This window comes from Erythrolamprus reginae, chromosome 6, assembly GCF_031021105.1.
Source record: "Erythrolamprus reginae isolate rEryReg1 chromosome 6, rEryReg1.hap1, whole genome shotgun sequence".
NCBI lineage: Eukaryota > Metazoa > Chordata > Lepidosauria > Squamata > Dipsadidae > Erythrolamprus > Erythrolamprus reginae.
Window position 1 is genome coordinate 60,102,049 of NC_091955.1, and position 17,406 is coordinate 60,119,454.

The 17,406-nt window shown below is 36.0% G+C and overlaps 1 protein-coding gene across 2 annotated transcripts in view; it reads left to right on the plus strand.

The window, feature by feature from the left end:
• The first annotated feature begins 1,213 nt into the window (after window positions 1-1,213).
• The window catches only part of NR1H4 (nuclear receptor subfamily 1 group H member 4), a 41,993-nt gene continuing 25,800 nt past the window's right edge, over window positions 1,214-17,406 (plus strand). Inside the window, exons 1-5 of one of the 2 annotated variants that reach the window (XM_070755918.1) lie at window positions 1,214-1,410; window positions 4,712-4,834; window positions 9,775-9,846; window positions 13,128-13,490; window positions 16,905-17,045. In XM_070755918.1, coding sequence (XP_070612019.1) covers window positions 4,750-4,834; window positions 9,775-9,846; window positions 13,128-13,490; window positions 16,905-17,045 — 661 coding nt within the window. In that variant the 5' untranslated portion in view covers window positions 1,214-1,410; window positions 4,712-4,749. Of the gene's footprint in view, window positions 1,411-4,711; window positions 4,835-9,467; window positions 9,550-9,774; window positions 9,847-13,127; window positions 13,491-16,904; window positions 17,046-17,406 lie in introns of those variants that run through there. The other variant, XM_070755919.1, reaches the window with a different exon arrangement.

The following is a 17,406-nucleotide window of genomic DNA, read 5'->3' on the forward strand; positions in this document are numbered from 1 at the left end:
CTGACAACAGCCTACAAAACTTATGCCAGACCCATTCTCGAATACAGCTCATCTGTCTGGAACCCATACCACATCTCGGACATCAACACCCTTGAAAACGTCCAAAGATATTTCACCAGAAGAGCCCTTCATTCCTCCACTCAAAACAGAATACCCTACGAAAATAGACTAACTATCCTGGGTCTTAGAACTACGGTGCCTAAAACATGATTTAAGTATTGCCCACAAGATCATATGCTGCAATGTCCTACCGGTCAACGACTACTTCAGCTTCAACCGCAACATCACAAGAGCACGCAACAGATTCAAACTTAATATTAACCGCTCCAAACTTGACTGTAAAAAACATGACTTTAACAATCGAGTTGTCGAAGCGTGGAACTCATTACCGGACTCAATAGTGGAACTCATTACCGGACTCAATAACCCCCAACATTTCTCCCTTAGCCTATCCACGATTGACCTCTCCAAGTTCCTAAGAGGCCAGTAAGGGGCATACATAAGTGCACTGGTGTGCCTATCGTCCCCTGTCCAATTGTCTTTCCTTTATCTCATATATCATATATTTTCTCTTCTATTTTACATATTATCTTTATATATATTACTTCATGTCTATTCTTTTCTGTATGTATTGTGTATTGGACAAAAAATAAATAAATAAATAAAATAACTTTAAGACTTGTGGACTTCAACTCCCAGTTGAACTCTGGGAGTTGAAATCTACAAGTCTTAAAGTTGCTAAATGTACATAAACATTTGTCTTACATTTGTTAGGCTAAATCTTTTTTAATCTTAGTGCAACATGATTGTGTACATTTCTTAGCTGTGGCTATGTGGACAGTAATTGTAGAAGTTTTAATTGGCATTTCTGGATGGCATCCATATTTGTGATCAGATCAGATTATCCCTGTGATGATAAATAACTTGCTTTCAGAATATTTAGGTTACAATTAAATAGTTGCTAAATAAGCATAAACATAGTAGCTCTATTTCTGCCACTTTTCTGCCCTTTTCAATACCTGGAATTCCACTTGGCCTTGATCTCATAAACCTTTTGGTTGTCTTATTCAAAGAAGCATAAGCTGGCATTTGTCGACATACCTTTTAGATACTGCCCAATAAAAATCTTCAACCAATCACGATACGCAACATATCCAGCCCAGGAACTGTGCTATATCCAGTTTTATAAAGTTCCTGTATTTCAAGCCTGTTTAGATAGAAAGTACTGTTAATGAGTAAACTTTGTCTACTGCAGAAACAAGTCAATGTAGAAAGGAGACATCACGTCAGCTAAAGTGGTCGTGTTTTCACTGAACAATCCTGCAAAAGTGAAAATCCAAAAATGTTCCGGCTGAAAAATCATTAGGAGTTTCAATTCAAAGCAAAATTGAACACAGCAAGATATCAGGTGTAAGTTGCTATTTACTATGCTTGTAGTTTAGATAACTCATAATTTTGAGTGTGTTGTTTTCTGCAATTTCATTCATTTCATCTTATTGGAAGTTTTGACTAACACGTGAATTAGTACAAGAATTTGCAATAAAGTGAAAAACAGGCATTGTTATTTATTTAGTGTGTGATAAAGAAGTCCTTTTTTAAAAATTAGAATGTGAATTAATGGGAATCAACTGCCAAAGCATTGTTTTTCCCATTGTCAAAATATATTGATGATTGATTGAATATTAAATAATAATTACAAAAACTTTAAAATTGGTTTATGATCATTTTTTCATTAAATTTAGCAAGTGTCCTGAAGAAATAAATGTGAAGTTTTGCCATGATGTGTAATATGAAAGGGGAAAAAACAGAAACAATTAATTATTATTATTATGGATTCACAAGCATAAGATCTTTCAATATTCTTTCCAGCATTAAATTTATTGACAAAGCTGGAATGAATTTTCTTTATTATAATAGTCATATCAATTCAGTGGTTCTGATAAACCTTTTTCTTTCCTCCAATATTTAAAAAAATACTTGTAAGAATTTTAATTAATAGTGATATTAATATCATTAATATCAATAATTACTGTTCCTTATTTGCTTTTATTTCTCTTTTAAGAGGAAATATAAAATTTGTCTTTACTTTACTTTCTTAGTGTAAATGTTTTTCATAGTATCTCTGGGCTGGCATTGATCTGATAATGATCCCATAGCCCTGACACGTGGCAGTGCTATTATTTTGGTTGATAAAGGCACACATTTAATTGGATGTACAAATACTCTAAGAGAGTGTCATTCGTTATTCACTAGTTTCTCATAGGTTTATCTTACTTTAAAATAAAATTAAAAATATAGGCAACAACACAACAACATACATAGAAGCTGCAATAAAGTATCAGAACTCAAATGAAACCAGTGATTGCCAATGCTCGGTGGGTCACCTTAAGTACAGTAGCCTTTAAAAAAAACCCTTATCTAATATTTTAATGCAAATGCTTAATTGATAAATATTTCTATCAAAAAAAAAAAAGAATGAATTTCATTGACATTTCAATAAATTTCAGTGAACAAAACTGAAATGTATGGATTGAATTCACACATTACATTAAGCCATAATGTAGCTCATCTGATTTTGGTTTGGCATAAATATGAATGCTCCAACAGTGGAAGTTTTTAAGAAGATGTTGGATAACCATCTGTCTGAAGTAGTGTAGGGTTTCCTGCCTAGGCAGGGAGTTGGACTAGAAGACCTCAGAGGTCTCTTCCAACTCTGTTGTTATTGTTATTGTTATAATTTGTGGACCCAGCCAGGTGAGAATAATTTGATTAATAATGGTAAAACAAATCAGGATGCAAGCTCAACTAATAAGAATTTGGCCTTAATTCTTAGACAAAACCCATAAAGATTCATACAAGGAAAGTAATAAAAAGCTTGCATAGAGATAAATAGTTGTGCAAAGAAAGTTAGATTTTTTTTATGTGAACAGTATTAACAGACAATTGCATAATAATATATGTGTATATTTTAATTTGATAATTTTAATATAAAAAACTGTAAATGGCCAAAGTGTTATGTTGTAATCATGTGTCTTCAGATTTGCGAGTTTTACATCTCCCAGATTTTTTTCAAGGTTGCAAAATCGAATTGTAGTTCATATACAGCTAGATATGCAAGATCGAAAAAGGTTTTAATATGATAGCACTAACATCTAGTGAAATGCTATGCTTATGTACAAATGACCAGTTGATTTTATTAGGCTCTCAAGTAAATACTCAGAGTTTATTTGATCATCAATAAATATGTTTCTTGTAAATAATGACTACTTTGAATTATTTTCAGAATATTTACCCTGTCTTTACAATGAGATAAAGATAGCTCAGAAGATCAAAATGTATAAATATGATTGAACTGCTCTCTATAATAAAGCCCTACATGGTTTAGGGCCTGACTATCTATGGGACCATCTTCTGCCCCCTTCCTCCTAGTGACCAATTTGGGCCCACAGGGTTGGCCTTCTCCGGGTCGTGTTGGCCAAACAATGTTGACCGGCAGGACCATGGGGGAAGGCCTCCTCTGTGGTGGCTCTGGCTCTCTGGAATCAGCTGCCCCTGGAGATTTGTACCACCCACACCCTCCTGGCCTTTCAAAAGGCCTTGAAAACCTAGCTTTGCCGGCAGGCCTGGGGCCGTTGAGCTATGCCACTCAGCTCCGGCCAGAAGGAGTGAATGTGTTTATTGAATGAATGTTGAGGGATTTTATAGTGTGTATTGTTTTATGCTATTTATATTGCTTGTTTTATACTGCTTACACTGCTTGTTTGCCGCCCAGTGTCCAAAAAGAGTTGGGCAGTTTATACATGTAATAAATTAAATTAAATAATACATAGGATATAATAATACAATACTAATATAATATTAGTATGTTGAAAATGTCAGATATACAGTCCACTCTCAGAGCAGAGCCTGTGAACAGTATGTTAGATTATATTAAAGTTCAGACATTCTAATGTCCATCACAACAGTTCTAGTAATTTTGTATTTTCCAATACATTGATATTTGACTGTGAGACATCTTAAATACTAGTAAATGTAATGAATAGATGGGTTTGTTCAACGCGTGGATTATTTCCATTAAAATATGAATCTGTTTGAAGTCTGTTATATTAATACTGATTAAGCATCCGATGAAGCAACAGCTCCTGAAAGGTTATTATTTTAAAATAAAATGTGTCAGAAAAAGTGCTACCAAATTCCTAATTTTGGGGCTATCATAGTCTAAAACAGCTGTCTTTCAACACTTCCCACAATAGCAGTAATTGAGAATGCCTTCATGGATAATGGCATATGGATTGTTAATGGAGAAAGACTTTATGATCTGACACTAGTGCTTTCCAGTATGAGTTGAGGCAATTTTAAAAATGGAAAGTCTCTTAGCCTGAAAACAATCACATTGTGGTATTCTATACTGAGGTAATCCACATGGAATAATGTAAGGCTTGTTTTTATTTAATATCAAGTCTTAACCAAGAACCCTAGAATTATTAAGACAGACTCAAAAAATATAGGCAGTTCCAAGTAGGGTGGGGTTTTGATTTTTTTAAAATTAACATGTGATAAATTTAATATTTCTACATATGCTTTAAGTATTGCTTCAAGGGCTCCAGTCACAATTGCTATAACAATGAATTTTTTTTCTCATACGCATTCAATTTTGATCAGCAATTCCCAGTATTTTGTAATTTTTACTAATCATATTATTTGTTGTTAGGTTTCACCGCTGTTTGCAAAACCTATATTAAAGATTCGATGGCATCGGAAATGAACTTGATCAATCAACCCCAGCTATCTTCAGCAGATGGATTTTCTTTTTCTGAAGGTCCTAGTTTATTTGGTAAATCAGAACTTTACATTAATAGCAATACAATATTTAAAATGAAAGAAAGCTAACAGTCAGTTTTGGTCTAGTGGTTAAGGCACCAGCCTAGAAAGCGAGAGACAATCAATCTAGCCCCACCTTAGCCATGAAAGCCAACTGGGTGGCCTTGGGCCAGTCACTCTCTCTCAACCCAGTCTACCTCCCAGGATTGTTGTTGTAGGCGGAAGAAGGTATGTTGGATATATTCACTACCTTGAGTTATCTGTAAAAAAATCATAAAGGTGGTATGTATGTGTGTGTATGTATGTATGTATGTATGTATGTATGTTTGTGTGTGTGTGTTTATATATATATGTGTGTGGGTGTGTGTGCGTGTGGGTGTCAAATGTTTTTGCCGAATTTGAAAATTAAGGGAGACTAGGATAGATCTATTTCAGCCTTGTTCTCCTATATGTTTTCCTAGATTTTCACAGCTACAGCTAGGTAGGTCTTGGCATATTCGGGTTTCTTCCCAGGTGTGTTTCAGAGATTCCTGCCAACGTTTTGATGAGGTCCCACTCGTCATATTCAGGCTGGTGCTTTATCTGCATACATCAATTACATCAATTACTCAAGGTGTTACCCAACCAACTAACCAGGAAGTTTCAACACAGCTTGCAGCAGCTGAGCCAGCACTCCACACCCACCCACCAGTATTTATAGAGGGAAGGCAGCTCAGATCACACTTTGTTCGCCCAAACACAAAGCCAAAAGCACCAGCCTGAAGATGATGAGTGGGACCTCGTAGAAACATCGCCAGGAATCTCTGAAACTTACACAGGAAGAAACCCAAAATGCCAAGACCTACACACACACACACACACACACACACACACACACACACACACACACACACAAATAAAGGGAACACTCAAAGAACACATCCTAGATCTGAATGAATGAAATATTCTCATTGAATACTTTGTTCTGTACAAAGCTGAATGTGCACAACAGCATGTGAAATTGATTGTCAATCAGTGTTGCTTCCTAAGTGGACAGTTTTTATTTTTTTGAGCAGTGTATATATGTGTGTGTATATACAGTATATGTCTCTGTGTTTGTGTGTGTAACATATATATGCTGCCCTGAGTCCTTGATGAGGGGAGACATATAAATCCAATTAATTAATTAATTAAACACACACACACTGGGTTTTTTTCTTTTTGCCAGATCACCTTGTATACCCACATATGGGAGGGAGCGTATAGCATTTTTCTCCTTTCAGCCCCACTCCAGGGGCCATGAAGGCAGTCGCTTAAACAACAGACTATTTAAACTTTACATTTTATTGATAAAGAAATAAAGGGAGACTAGTATAGATCTATTTCGAGCTAAATAGGAGCTTCTACTGTATATGCAATACATATACCGTATAGAAAAAGATCCTAGCTTGTGTCCTTCACTTAAAAGGTTCCTTCTGAAATCCTGGATAGTAAGGATCAGTAAGTGCAGGCAGTATGGAGATAAATGTTGACAGTGTTTTGTTCAATGTAAAAAAAGGTTACAGTCTAATTACTGAACATTCAAGAATTCAGACTCCTCAGCTGTTCAACCATTCTATGGTTTTTGCTGCTCTTTGAGATTGGTAGTTTTCTTGGAAATATTTCGTTAATGTTATCTAGTTTGGCAATGAAACATATGAAGGAAAATCACCAAGCTCGAAGAGTACCAAGGACCCCAGTGGTGTTTAACCCTGGTTTTAACCTTGAACCACAAGGATTCTCTTCTATCAATTATGTGGTTCAACCAACACCTCGAAGGTCCCTTCCAAACATGTTATTCTAATCTATTTTAAATGTCTTTCCTCAGCATTCAGCAACATTTACATTTAGCCAAAGTATATGCTATGTGAAAAATTCATAAAACTCTTGTGTCATTTTTTCTTTCTTTCTTTCTTTCTTTCTTTCATTCATTCATTCATTATTTCTTTCTTTCTTTTCTTTTTCCTCCCCCTTTCTTTCTTTTACTTCTCTTTTTTTCTCTTCTCTTCCTTTCCTTTCCTTTCACTTTGTTTTGTTTGAAAATATACTTATAGATGAAAGAATGTGGAGGGAAGTCTTGACAATGGAGAAGATGGGAGGGGGTATTAACTGTTTTCTCTTTGCGATTCTGTTGCATTCTTTGAATGTCTGCATTATTTCTGCTCCCTGTCTCTTTCCCTCTGCTGTTTATCTTTCTATCTTCTTCATAATACTTCCTTTAGTCTGTCTGTCACCGCTTCTCTGTTTTCAGCTGTCAGCATAAAAGAGCGTCCCATCAACTTAGCCAAAAGATAAGAATAGATGGGTTTTGTAAGCAATGAGCAGGTGACATTGGGCTTTAGAATAGAATAGTTTTCTGTGAGTGCATAAAATGCAATCCATGTCACATGTTTTTACTGAATTTGAAAATTAAGGGAGACTAGGATAGATCTATCTATCTATATATAGAGAGTGATACCTTGTCTTATGAACTTAATTGGTTCCGGGATGAGGTTCGTAAGGTGAAAGGTTTGTAAGATGAAACAATGTTTCCCATAGGAATCAATGGAAAAGCGATTAATGCGTACAAGCCCAAAATTCCCCCCTTTTGCTAGACAAAGCACCCGTTTTTGTGTTGCTGGGATTCCCCTGAGACTCCCCTCCATGGGAAACCCTTCCTTTTCACTTATCAGCAGAAATATGTATATATACTGTATACACACCCACACCCACCCACACACACACACAATATTTACTTGAAATATACTATATATATATATATACTGTATATATATGTGTGTGTGTGTGTGTGTGTTTTCTGCTGGATCACCCTGGTATATTGAAGATTTAGATTTTAATTTAGATTTAATTGGATTTATTGAAGGAGCGTCACAGTTCCGTTTGTCGGCTATGAATAAATTTACTGCCTTGAAATGACCCTGGGGTGGACCTAGAGGCAAAAAGGAGCTGTGATGTTCCTTCAACATACCAGGGTAATCCAACAGAAAAAACATATAGCCCCCCCCCCCCCCCGGTACAAAGCTGAAGGGATCAGATCCTGTGGCCTAGAGGTTAATTCTCTGCCTTACAAGGCAGAAGCTACAGGATCAAATCCCAGTAAGGGTATGGCGAGCTGATGAGGCCAGAACAAGGCTGAAATTGTGCTATCCTAGTCTCCCTTAATTTTAAAAATTCAGCAAAAAAACCCAACAACATAAGATACACACACACACACACACACACAAACTATTTTTATATAATAGTAAATATTTCAGGTAAATAATATTTTTTTCATATCTTACATTATTGGGACATATGTGTACAAAAATAAGCTGTATAGTAAATGTAATAATCTTTGGATATATTTGCCATGGCAATCAGTAACTCCTCAGTATTCCTCACCATGTCTTTCTGAATACTGATTCTTTTCGGTAGGAGTTAATTTCACTCTCACCTTTTATCAGTGGCAGGCAGCTAACATGGTATATTCCCACATGGCAGCAGATAACTCAATTTGGATTCAGAGCCATTGGTCAGTGAGAGGAGAGGAGCCCAGCTGGTAGCAGAACTGCATTGCACAAAAAGCTGATTGGAAAATACTGATGGCCAGCAAAGGGCATAAAGCATTTGGCCAACTTGAGATATGATAAAAAGCCCCCAACCCCCTCCAGAATCCCTTTGATTAAACACATGCTTGAATCAAGCCATTTATATTTTTAACAAGAAGGTGAAACTAGCAATATAGCTCTTATCTTGGGGGGAAGGGGAAGAATAACATGTGTTTCCCCATGAGGCAAAGAGCAGTCCTTCTCTGGAATCAACTCTGGCAAATACAAAGAGGAAAAAAATATAATTTGGTATCAAGCAGTCGACCTATTTACAACACTATCATATTGACTTGCTGGCTGTTATAATGAGGCACAGCAGTTTCAGTAATAGTTTCAGTTGTCCTTGCCTTAGGGGTGGAATATGTTTTATTTTATTTTTTCCATTGTGAATTAAAATATATTGGTTGATTGGCTTATTTCATCAAGCAGTATTTTTATAATTCATTTTAAAAAACCAAGAGATAATACATAAGAAATACAGTAGTCCCTCGCTATACCGCGCTTCACCTACTGCGGCTTCACTTCATCGCGGGTTTCTGAGGAAGTCGATCGGCAGATTTAAACAGCCCGCCGAACTCAATCGGCAGGTTTTTCAAAAAAAAATAAATCTAAAATTGTAAATACTGTATTTAAATACTGTATCTAAAATAAATACTGTGTGGGAAGGGTTTAGAAACACTTAAAACAATGAAAACTTACCAAACAATTACAATATAAATACTTAAATAAGTACTATCAGTCGATAAATTCCCCATCGCGGATTTCACCTATCGCGGCCGTGTCTGGAACGTAACACCAGCGATAGGTGAGGGACTACTGTAATACAGCAGGAAAGCCTATAGTTAGGAATGCGTCTTCTGAGAGTGATTTTTCAAAATTTCACCAAATAAAGGCTGTACAGTTGTCATAACTATTTCCCCAGCTTATTTCTCATGATAAAGTTAATCAGTAAACTGTAACCTCTGCCCTACTGTTTCTTGGGCTGGTCTCAGAGGAAGTTTTACTTATCATTTGTGAGGTTTGAGGTTTGGAAGTTAAGAAAGCAGAAAGAAAACCACATTACAAAAATTACAAAATTTTCAGGAACGCTACTTAAATTGTCATACTGGTGTGCTCTTAAAAGGTAAGCTTTCATGCCAATTTACTCATTTTCTGTTCTTAATACTAGATAAGATCATTTTATAACAGTTATAGTGACCCTGCTGTTTATGACCTGAGATATCCAAATACAATTATTTCTTTTTGTATGTATAACTAATTCAGCTTGGAATGAGTGAGCATTTTCTTACGCGACACAATAATTTCTAATATGGTGATTTTGGTTCTCCTTGTTTTTGATTTGTGATAGAGCAATCTTTTCCTTCCTGGTGTCCTCCAGATGTATTAGACTACAACTGTCATCATGCCCCAATCAGCATAGGTAGGTTAAAAATACTCTAAACCTTTCAGAAATAGAAACATAACATTAAGACTAAAGTAAAGATTTATATGAACTTCTGATAATTTTTATATTTTTTTATATTTTTGTTTGGTATGTATGTGCTGTTTGCTTTTTAATGTGATAGGGTTTTATATGCTTCTTTTAATATTAGATTTGTTTTGCTATAATATTGTTTTATTACTGTTGGGAGCCGCCCCGAGTCTTCGGAGAGGGGTGGCATACAAATCTAATAAATTGAATTGAATGGAATTGAATTTGATAATACAAAATTACAATTGTGAATAATATTGTGATTGATAAGGAAAAGATTTCTTCTCTCTCCAGTCATGTCTGGCTCTAAGGGGCAGTGCTTATCTCTGTTTCTTAGCCAAGGGAGTCAGCATTTTCTGAAGACTCTTCTGTGTTCGTATGGCCAGCATTATTATAGGCTGAAGTGTTCAGAATGCTGTTACTTTCCCCCTATGTGGTACCTATTGATCTACTTGCATTTGCATGTTTTTGAAATGCTAGGTGGGTAGGAGCTGGGGCAAATAATGGGAGCTCACCCTCTTGTAGAGCACTTGGATCTTGAACCCACACTGTCAGCTTTCCAGCATATTTGATAATTGAGTCATTGCGCCCCCATATTGTGATTAATGCTATTATCATTATTACATAGAAACATAGAAGACTGACGGCAGAAAAAGACCTCATGGTCCTTCTAGTCTGCCCTTATACTATTTCCTGTATTTTATCTTAGGATGGATATATGTTTATCCCAGGCATGTTTAAATTCAGTTACTGTGGATTTACCAACCACGTCTGCTGGAAGTTTGTTCCAAGTATCTACTACTCTTTCAGTAAAATAATATTTTCTCACGTTGCTTTTGATCTTTCCCCCAACTAAATTCAGATTGTGTCCCATTGTTCTTGTGTTCACTTTCCTATTGAAAACACTTCCCTCCTGGACCTTATTTAACCCTTTAACATATTTAAATGTTTCAATCATGTCCCCCCCTTTTCCTTCTGTCCTCCAGACTATACAGATTGAGTTCATTAAGTCTTTCCTGATATGTTTTATGCTTAAGACCTTCCACCATTACAATTTCCAAATGGTTACAATGTTTATTTGATTTAAAAAGGATAACCATGATCACTTACTACCTAGGTAAAACTAATGTTTGTTTAATGTTTGTTACATAATCTTATTTAATGAATTAATAAGCTAGTAGCATTTAAAGGTTCTTTAGAAATCAATCTTTCTTTTGTAGTCCATAGCTTACATTTAAAGTGTTCATTATGAACGCAAATGATGTAACAAAAACTTAAAAGTTTTAAATATGTTTTTTTTCTCCCTCAAACTAAAAATAATATAATATACATCTATCCTGCCAAACACCAATCTCATATTCCTTCAGTCCTACTCCCCTGAGAACTCCTCCCACCTTTATAGGAGAAAAAGGAAAATAATTTAAGATAACTGTAAAAAACAATATTATATCACATATTTATTGTATTTTCAGAATAAATTTACTCATTCATTTGACCATAATTTGCTTAAATAACCCAGTATTTTATGACATACTGATTATATTCTAAACACAGGACTAGTCTTTTTCTAGTCTAAAATATGGCTGGGTTAGTTTGTGAGATTATCTGGGAAAGGAAAAACAGAGGAAAAAGCTACCAAGATCAGATCAGAAATAGTCTTGAAGGAATTTTCATCTGTCAATCCTTATAATGCCACTGTGTAAGATTTATAATTAACTATTGAAATGTTTTATTTAGCAAAGCTATTAGTTTCAATGGCTTTTTAAAGTATCAGATAAATTTAAGGAAGACAGAGATAGAATGTTGATTATTTAGTAAAAACAGTTTTATTTGTTGAATCAAATCTCAGTCTTCATTCAAATCTCACTGAAATTACTGTAAAAAGTAGTAATTTCAGATTTTCAACACTGTGCTTTTAAAATGATTCCTATAAATATTTATACTGAAAAATGGATAGAGCAACTGTTTTTGCACTGAGTCTATTTAAACATATTTAATCATAACTTCAAACTCCTTGATTGTTCACACAATACAAGCCACCCACAGTGGAGTCAAGCACTATTTATATGTAATTTTGTCAGTAAATTTACTCATACAGTTTTAGCAACTGCATGAATAAACTTAGCAGTTCAATATTTAGAATCAAGAGGTAGATGGTAACACAATCATTTTTATTCCACTATGTAAATATCTTTGGGGTAGGAGTGGGGAAGGACAAGGAAAGAGAGAGACTTTTCTTTGGAAAGTTGAATAGTCTTTCACCTAGGGAGAGGAGGAGATAAGAGAGCAATCTCCATTTCATATTTCCCTTCTACTTTTAAAGAGTGCCTTCTATATGGAAAAGCAGGCCTCTGAATCCTGAGGAAAAGTTTCATATGCTGTATAGAAAAGTTTCATATGATGTATATGCTGTATAATTGACATATGTGTTGTATATGTCCCCTAATTTTGTATACACATCTTCCTCCTGCATGAAATTTATATACACACCCACAGACACCCAACCAAATCTAAAAAGAGCATGTCAAGAGAATCTAGCGAAGTTAATGAGAAAAAAGAAACACTTTTTTTAATGTATGTTGTAGATCCATCACAGTAGAACAGAGACTCCCAACTTTTTGGGCATAGGGACTGGTTCCATGGAGAGAGGTTTTTCCATGAACCAGAGGGGTGTGTGGCTTTGTATGTTGCCTGCATCCCACGGGTGGAGATTCGTTTGTTTGTGCGGTCTTGTTTCTGGCATGCCGCAGCCCAGTGTCAGTCCATGGGGATCGGAGTCCATGGGGGTCACTCCGGGGATCGGAGATCCATGCTGTAGAATCTCAGTTTAATAGACCACTCAGGGGAGAAGGTATCTACTAATGTGAAATTCTATTAAATTTATATCTGTCATTTTCATCAATATGCATATTGTATAATCATATAATTGACAAAACTCCTGCCATATTCCGTAAAAACTCAGTATAAAGGGCAGTCTCCTTATTTAATCAATAAAATCACAGGGCTGTCTAAATGAAGTGTGCATCCACCTTATATCATATATTTGTTAATCCAAAGCCTCACTAGAATTAGACCCCTACAAGGACACTGAACAATCCCAACTCAGGATGATTGAACATTAATATGCACTGCAAGCATGTACAAGAGAAACACATGGCAATGATTATTTTTAGTGAAAATAACTGTTCCTAGAAGACTGACTTAGAAATATATCTTGTATTCTTATTGAGGTGTACATCCGGATCCAATGATTTCTGCAGCGAAAGATACCGACGTGTCACCCTACTCACAGTACAACACCATGCATTTTTGCCCAATGCAGCCTCCAATCACTCTACCACCTTATTATTCAAGTTTTAGTCTTTATCCTCAACAATCTGAAGAATGGCACTCCCCTGTATTGTCTGAACTTGGAAAAATGCCCTCTAATAATTTACAAATCAAGGAGGCTGATCTGGTAGACATTCCTGTAGCCAAGAAATCACGGATGGGTCTATTTTCTGGAAGAACGAAAGATAAAGAGCTGTGTGTTGTCTGTGGTGACAAGGCCTCTGGGTACCATTACAATGCCCTGACTTGTGAAGGCTGCAAAGGTAGGACATATTTTTTAAAATAGGTAAACTATTGATATAGAATTCATTTACTTAACCAAAGGTAGAGCCATTGTCCAGAGCTTTTCAACCTTGGCACCTTTAAGATAGATAGATGATAGATAGATAGATAGATAGATAGATAGATAGATAGATAGATAGATAGATATAGATGCTTCAAATTCCAGAATTCCCTGATTGCCAATTTTCTCAGAATTCTAGGAACTGATGTCTACATACTTTAAAGTTGCCAAGGCTGAGAAACACTGTTTAGATTCATAAATGTCTGTCAGGAGTAGTATACTATAATAAGGTTGTGTGATTACAGATCATACGTACATCATCATATACATCATGTGTAGCACAACAGATGGAACTATGTGACAAGCTCATTCACTATTTAACAAAAGCTTCAGAAATAGATTTGCTTCACTATCAAGTCAGGAGGACAAATGCTACAAGAATAAAAAACAATGGGGGCTTTGGATTGCTGGATTGGGTGCTTTATATTGGGTGCTTCTGCATTAACTTAGGTGAAAGAATGGATAAATCTCAGAAATAGAATACTATGTAAGAAATGCTGTACTCTTAGTATGGGAGAAAGCTAAAACAAAAAAATTACATGGCTTTCTACAATGGAAGCACTGATCCATCCAAATGTTATAAACTTTGAAAAAATCACAACATAAAACATATTTTGAATGAGAAAGGGGAACTAAAAACTAAATAGGACTTACAAAACCAAGGGGTGGAACTAGCATGGTGGCCACATCTGCAAAAATCAATCATGATATAAGAAAGATGCAAATACATAGGGTTTCTATAAAGAGCCAACAACACTTGATCATATACTAATAGTAATGAATGAAAAATTAATAAAGAGGACATATAGCTATTTATTAAGTCTTAAAATGGAAGATGAAATAAATAATGATAGCTCGGGCAAATTTTTTTTGATATACTAAAGCAGTGATGGTGAACCTATGACACGGGTGCCACAGGTGCCACGCGGAGCTATATCTGCTGGCACGTGAGCTGTTGCCTTTAGCTCAGCTCCAGTGTGCATGTGTATGCAATCAGCAAATTAAAAAAAAAAAGTTATTGTTATTATTATTATTATTATTATTATTATTATTATTATTATTATTTATTGGATTTGTATGCCGCCCATCTCCGTAGACTCGGGGCGGCTAACAACAGTGGTAAAAACAACATGCGACAATCCAATACTAAAGCAGATAAAATCCCTTATTTTAAAACCAATCATACATACATACAAACATACCATACATAAATTGTAGAAGCCTAGGGGGAAGAATATCTCAGTTCCCCCATGCCTGACGACAGAGGTGGGTTTTAAGAAGCTTACGAAAGGCAAGAAGGGTGGGGGCTATTCTAATCTCTGGGGAGAGTTGGTTCCAGAGGGCCGGGGCCACCACAGAGAAGGCTCTTCCCCTGGGTCCCACCAAACGACATTGTTTAGTTGACGGGACCCGGAGAAGGCCCACTCTGTGGGACCTAATTGGTCGCTGGGATTCGTGCGGCAGAAGGCGGTCCCGGAGATAACCTGGCCCGGTGCCATGAAGGGCTTTATAGGTCATTACCAACACTTTGAATTGTGAACAGAAACTGATCGGCAACCAATGCAGACTGCGGAGTGTTGGTGTGACATGGGCATATTTAGGGAAGCCCATGATTGCTCTCGTAGCTGCATTCTGCACGATCTGAAGTTTCCGAACACTTTTCAAAGGTAGCCCCATGTAGAGAGCGTTACAGTAGTCGAGCCTCGAGGTGATGAGGGCATGAGTGACTGTGAGCAGGGACTCCCGATGCAAATAGTACAGATACAGATATCAATAAATTAAAGTAAAAAGAGAGGGAAAGTTCTAAAATATATAAAAAGGATTAGGAAAGTAACTATGGGGTACTGAACAAACTGTGGAATAATAGTTAGTTATAGTCAAAGAAGTAACAGCAGAATGATCTGATAATAACCGATTGGTTAAGATGAATACATCCAAACTACCAGGATGTTAAGTAATGAATAGAGATAATTCTTGGCTGCCTTTCATGATAGATTCAGCCATAAATCTTATTTAGTAAACATGCATGTGCATTAATCTATTGCTTAGTTGGGGTTTGTTTATGGATCATTCAGGTTATGATTTTCAAAGGTGGTTTGTACCACCACCCCCGCCAAAAAAAAAGGAATTTGATTTATTTAGTTTTTAGCCACAATTGGACAGAACCACATATTTGAAACTAAAGATGACAAGTTATTGTGGCTGGAATGACAGAACACCCTAAGTCAAGGTCAACAAATTTACATTGGAATGCAGTACAACATTTAAGAGAAATTGGTTCAGCTGTCATGCCAGGCAGAACACAGTGGTGGCCTGCAACCGATTTGGTTATTGTGCGCCTAACATGCTCGCATGCAGCATTCAAAATATAGCAATTTGAAGCTCATCTGCTTACCTTTTAAGGCACCCAGTAAGTAAAACAGCAGAAGCACAGAAATCAGCTGTGCCGCGTGAATCAGCTGAGCCAGAAAGAAGGAAACATAGGACAGGATAGGTCAGGGCTGGGTGGGTGGGACCAGCTGATCATCAGAACTACTCTTTCTTTGTCTTTTTTTTAAATCTCTTTATTAATTTTTCTTATGTCATTCCCATCACATATTATTTTGAATTACAGATTATACATATTCTCAGTTAACATTCTGACAGTAAGTTTTGACCGGTTTCCTTTCATTATATACATTGTATTTTATATTTTTAAATTCTAAAATCTATTACGTTCATTAATTATACACGGTAACTGTAGGTCGTTTCCATTGTACTGTTGTTTCATAACAGAACTACTCTTTCACTGGAACCAGTCCTAACTGGCAGCAGCCACTACTGTTTAAATAGCATGATAAACTACCATGACTTAGATGCAGTCTACTATATGTACTTCATTCTATGTGATTGATAAATGATGGCTTATAGGCAGTGAAGGGCTACCAAAATTTTTACTACCACACTGTGGGCGTGGCTTATGCAGGACACCCTGCATTTTCTTTCAACATCTTTCAGTGCAAATTGGGTGCTCTGGGGTGGAGCTCCATTTTTGCCACCCCACTGTGTTTCCCCCCATCCGGGTAGTAGTCCACCCCTGCTTATGGGTTAATAAAATATGTAAAGTTGACTATAACTTAGTATGACATATGAAATCACTTGAACGATAACAGAATATGCAATATTTTAGAACTAACTGACTATACTCAAGTTAGAAATTCAGTCTCGATAAAACTTTTATGGTGATCTATACAATACATTTGTGTAACTCAAAGCCTCTTACAATCGTATTATTCATATAATAATCATTTTTGTCTTGGTTTTAAATCTGTAATATTATTCTGCATATCACCAGGTTTCTTCAGAAGGAGTATCACTAAAAATGCTGAATACAAGTGTAAAAATGGAGGAAACTGTGAGATGGACATGTATATGAGGAGAAAGTGTCAGGAGTGTCGTCTACAAAAGTGCAAAGCAGTAGGAATGCTGGCAGAATGTATGTATACAGATATTTTCATTTTTTTAAATACATAATATAGGGGATATGGATAGTTAGGAAAAGATTATATGAATTCACCCATTTAGAAAAAAATGTTAAGATCCGATTCACTGTTGTATTGTATTTAACTAACATTAGACAGAATTGACCACATTTGGAATAATACTGTGTATAGTTCTGGAGATCTCACCTACAAAAAGATATTGATAAAATTGAACGGGTCCAAAGACAGGCTACAAAAATGGTGGAAGGTCTTAAGCATAAAACGTATCAGGAAAGACTTAACGAACTCAATCTGTATAGTCTGGAGGACAGAAGGGAAAGGGGGAACATGATCGAAACATTTAAATATGTTAAA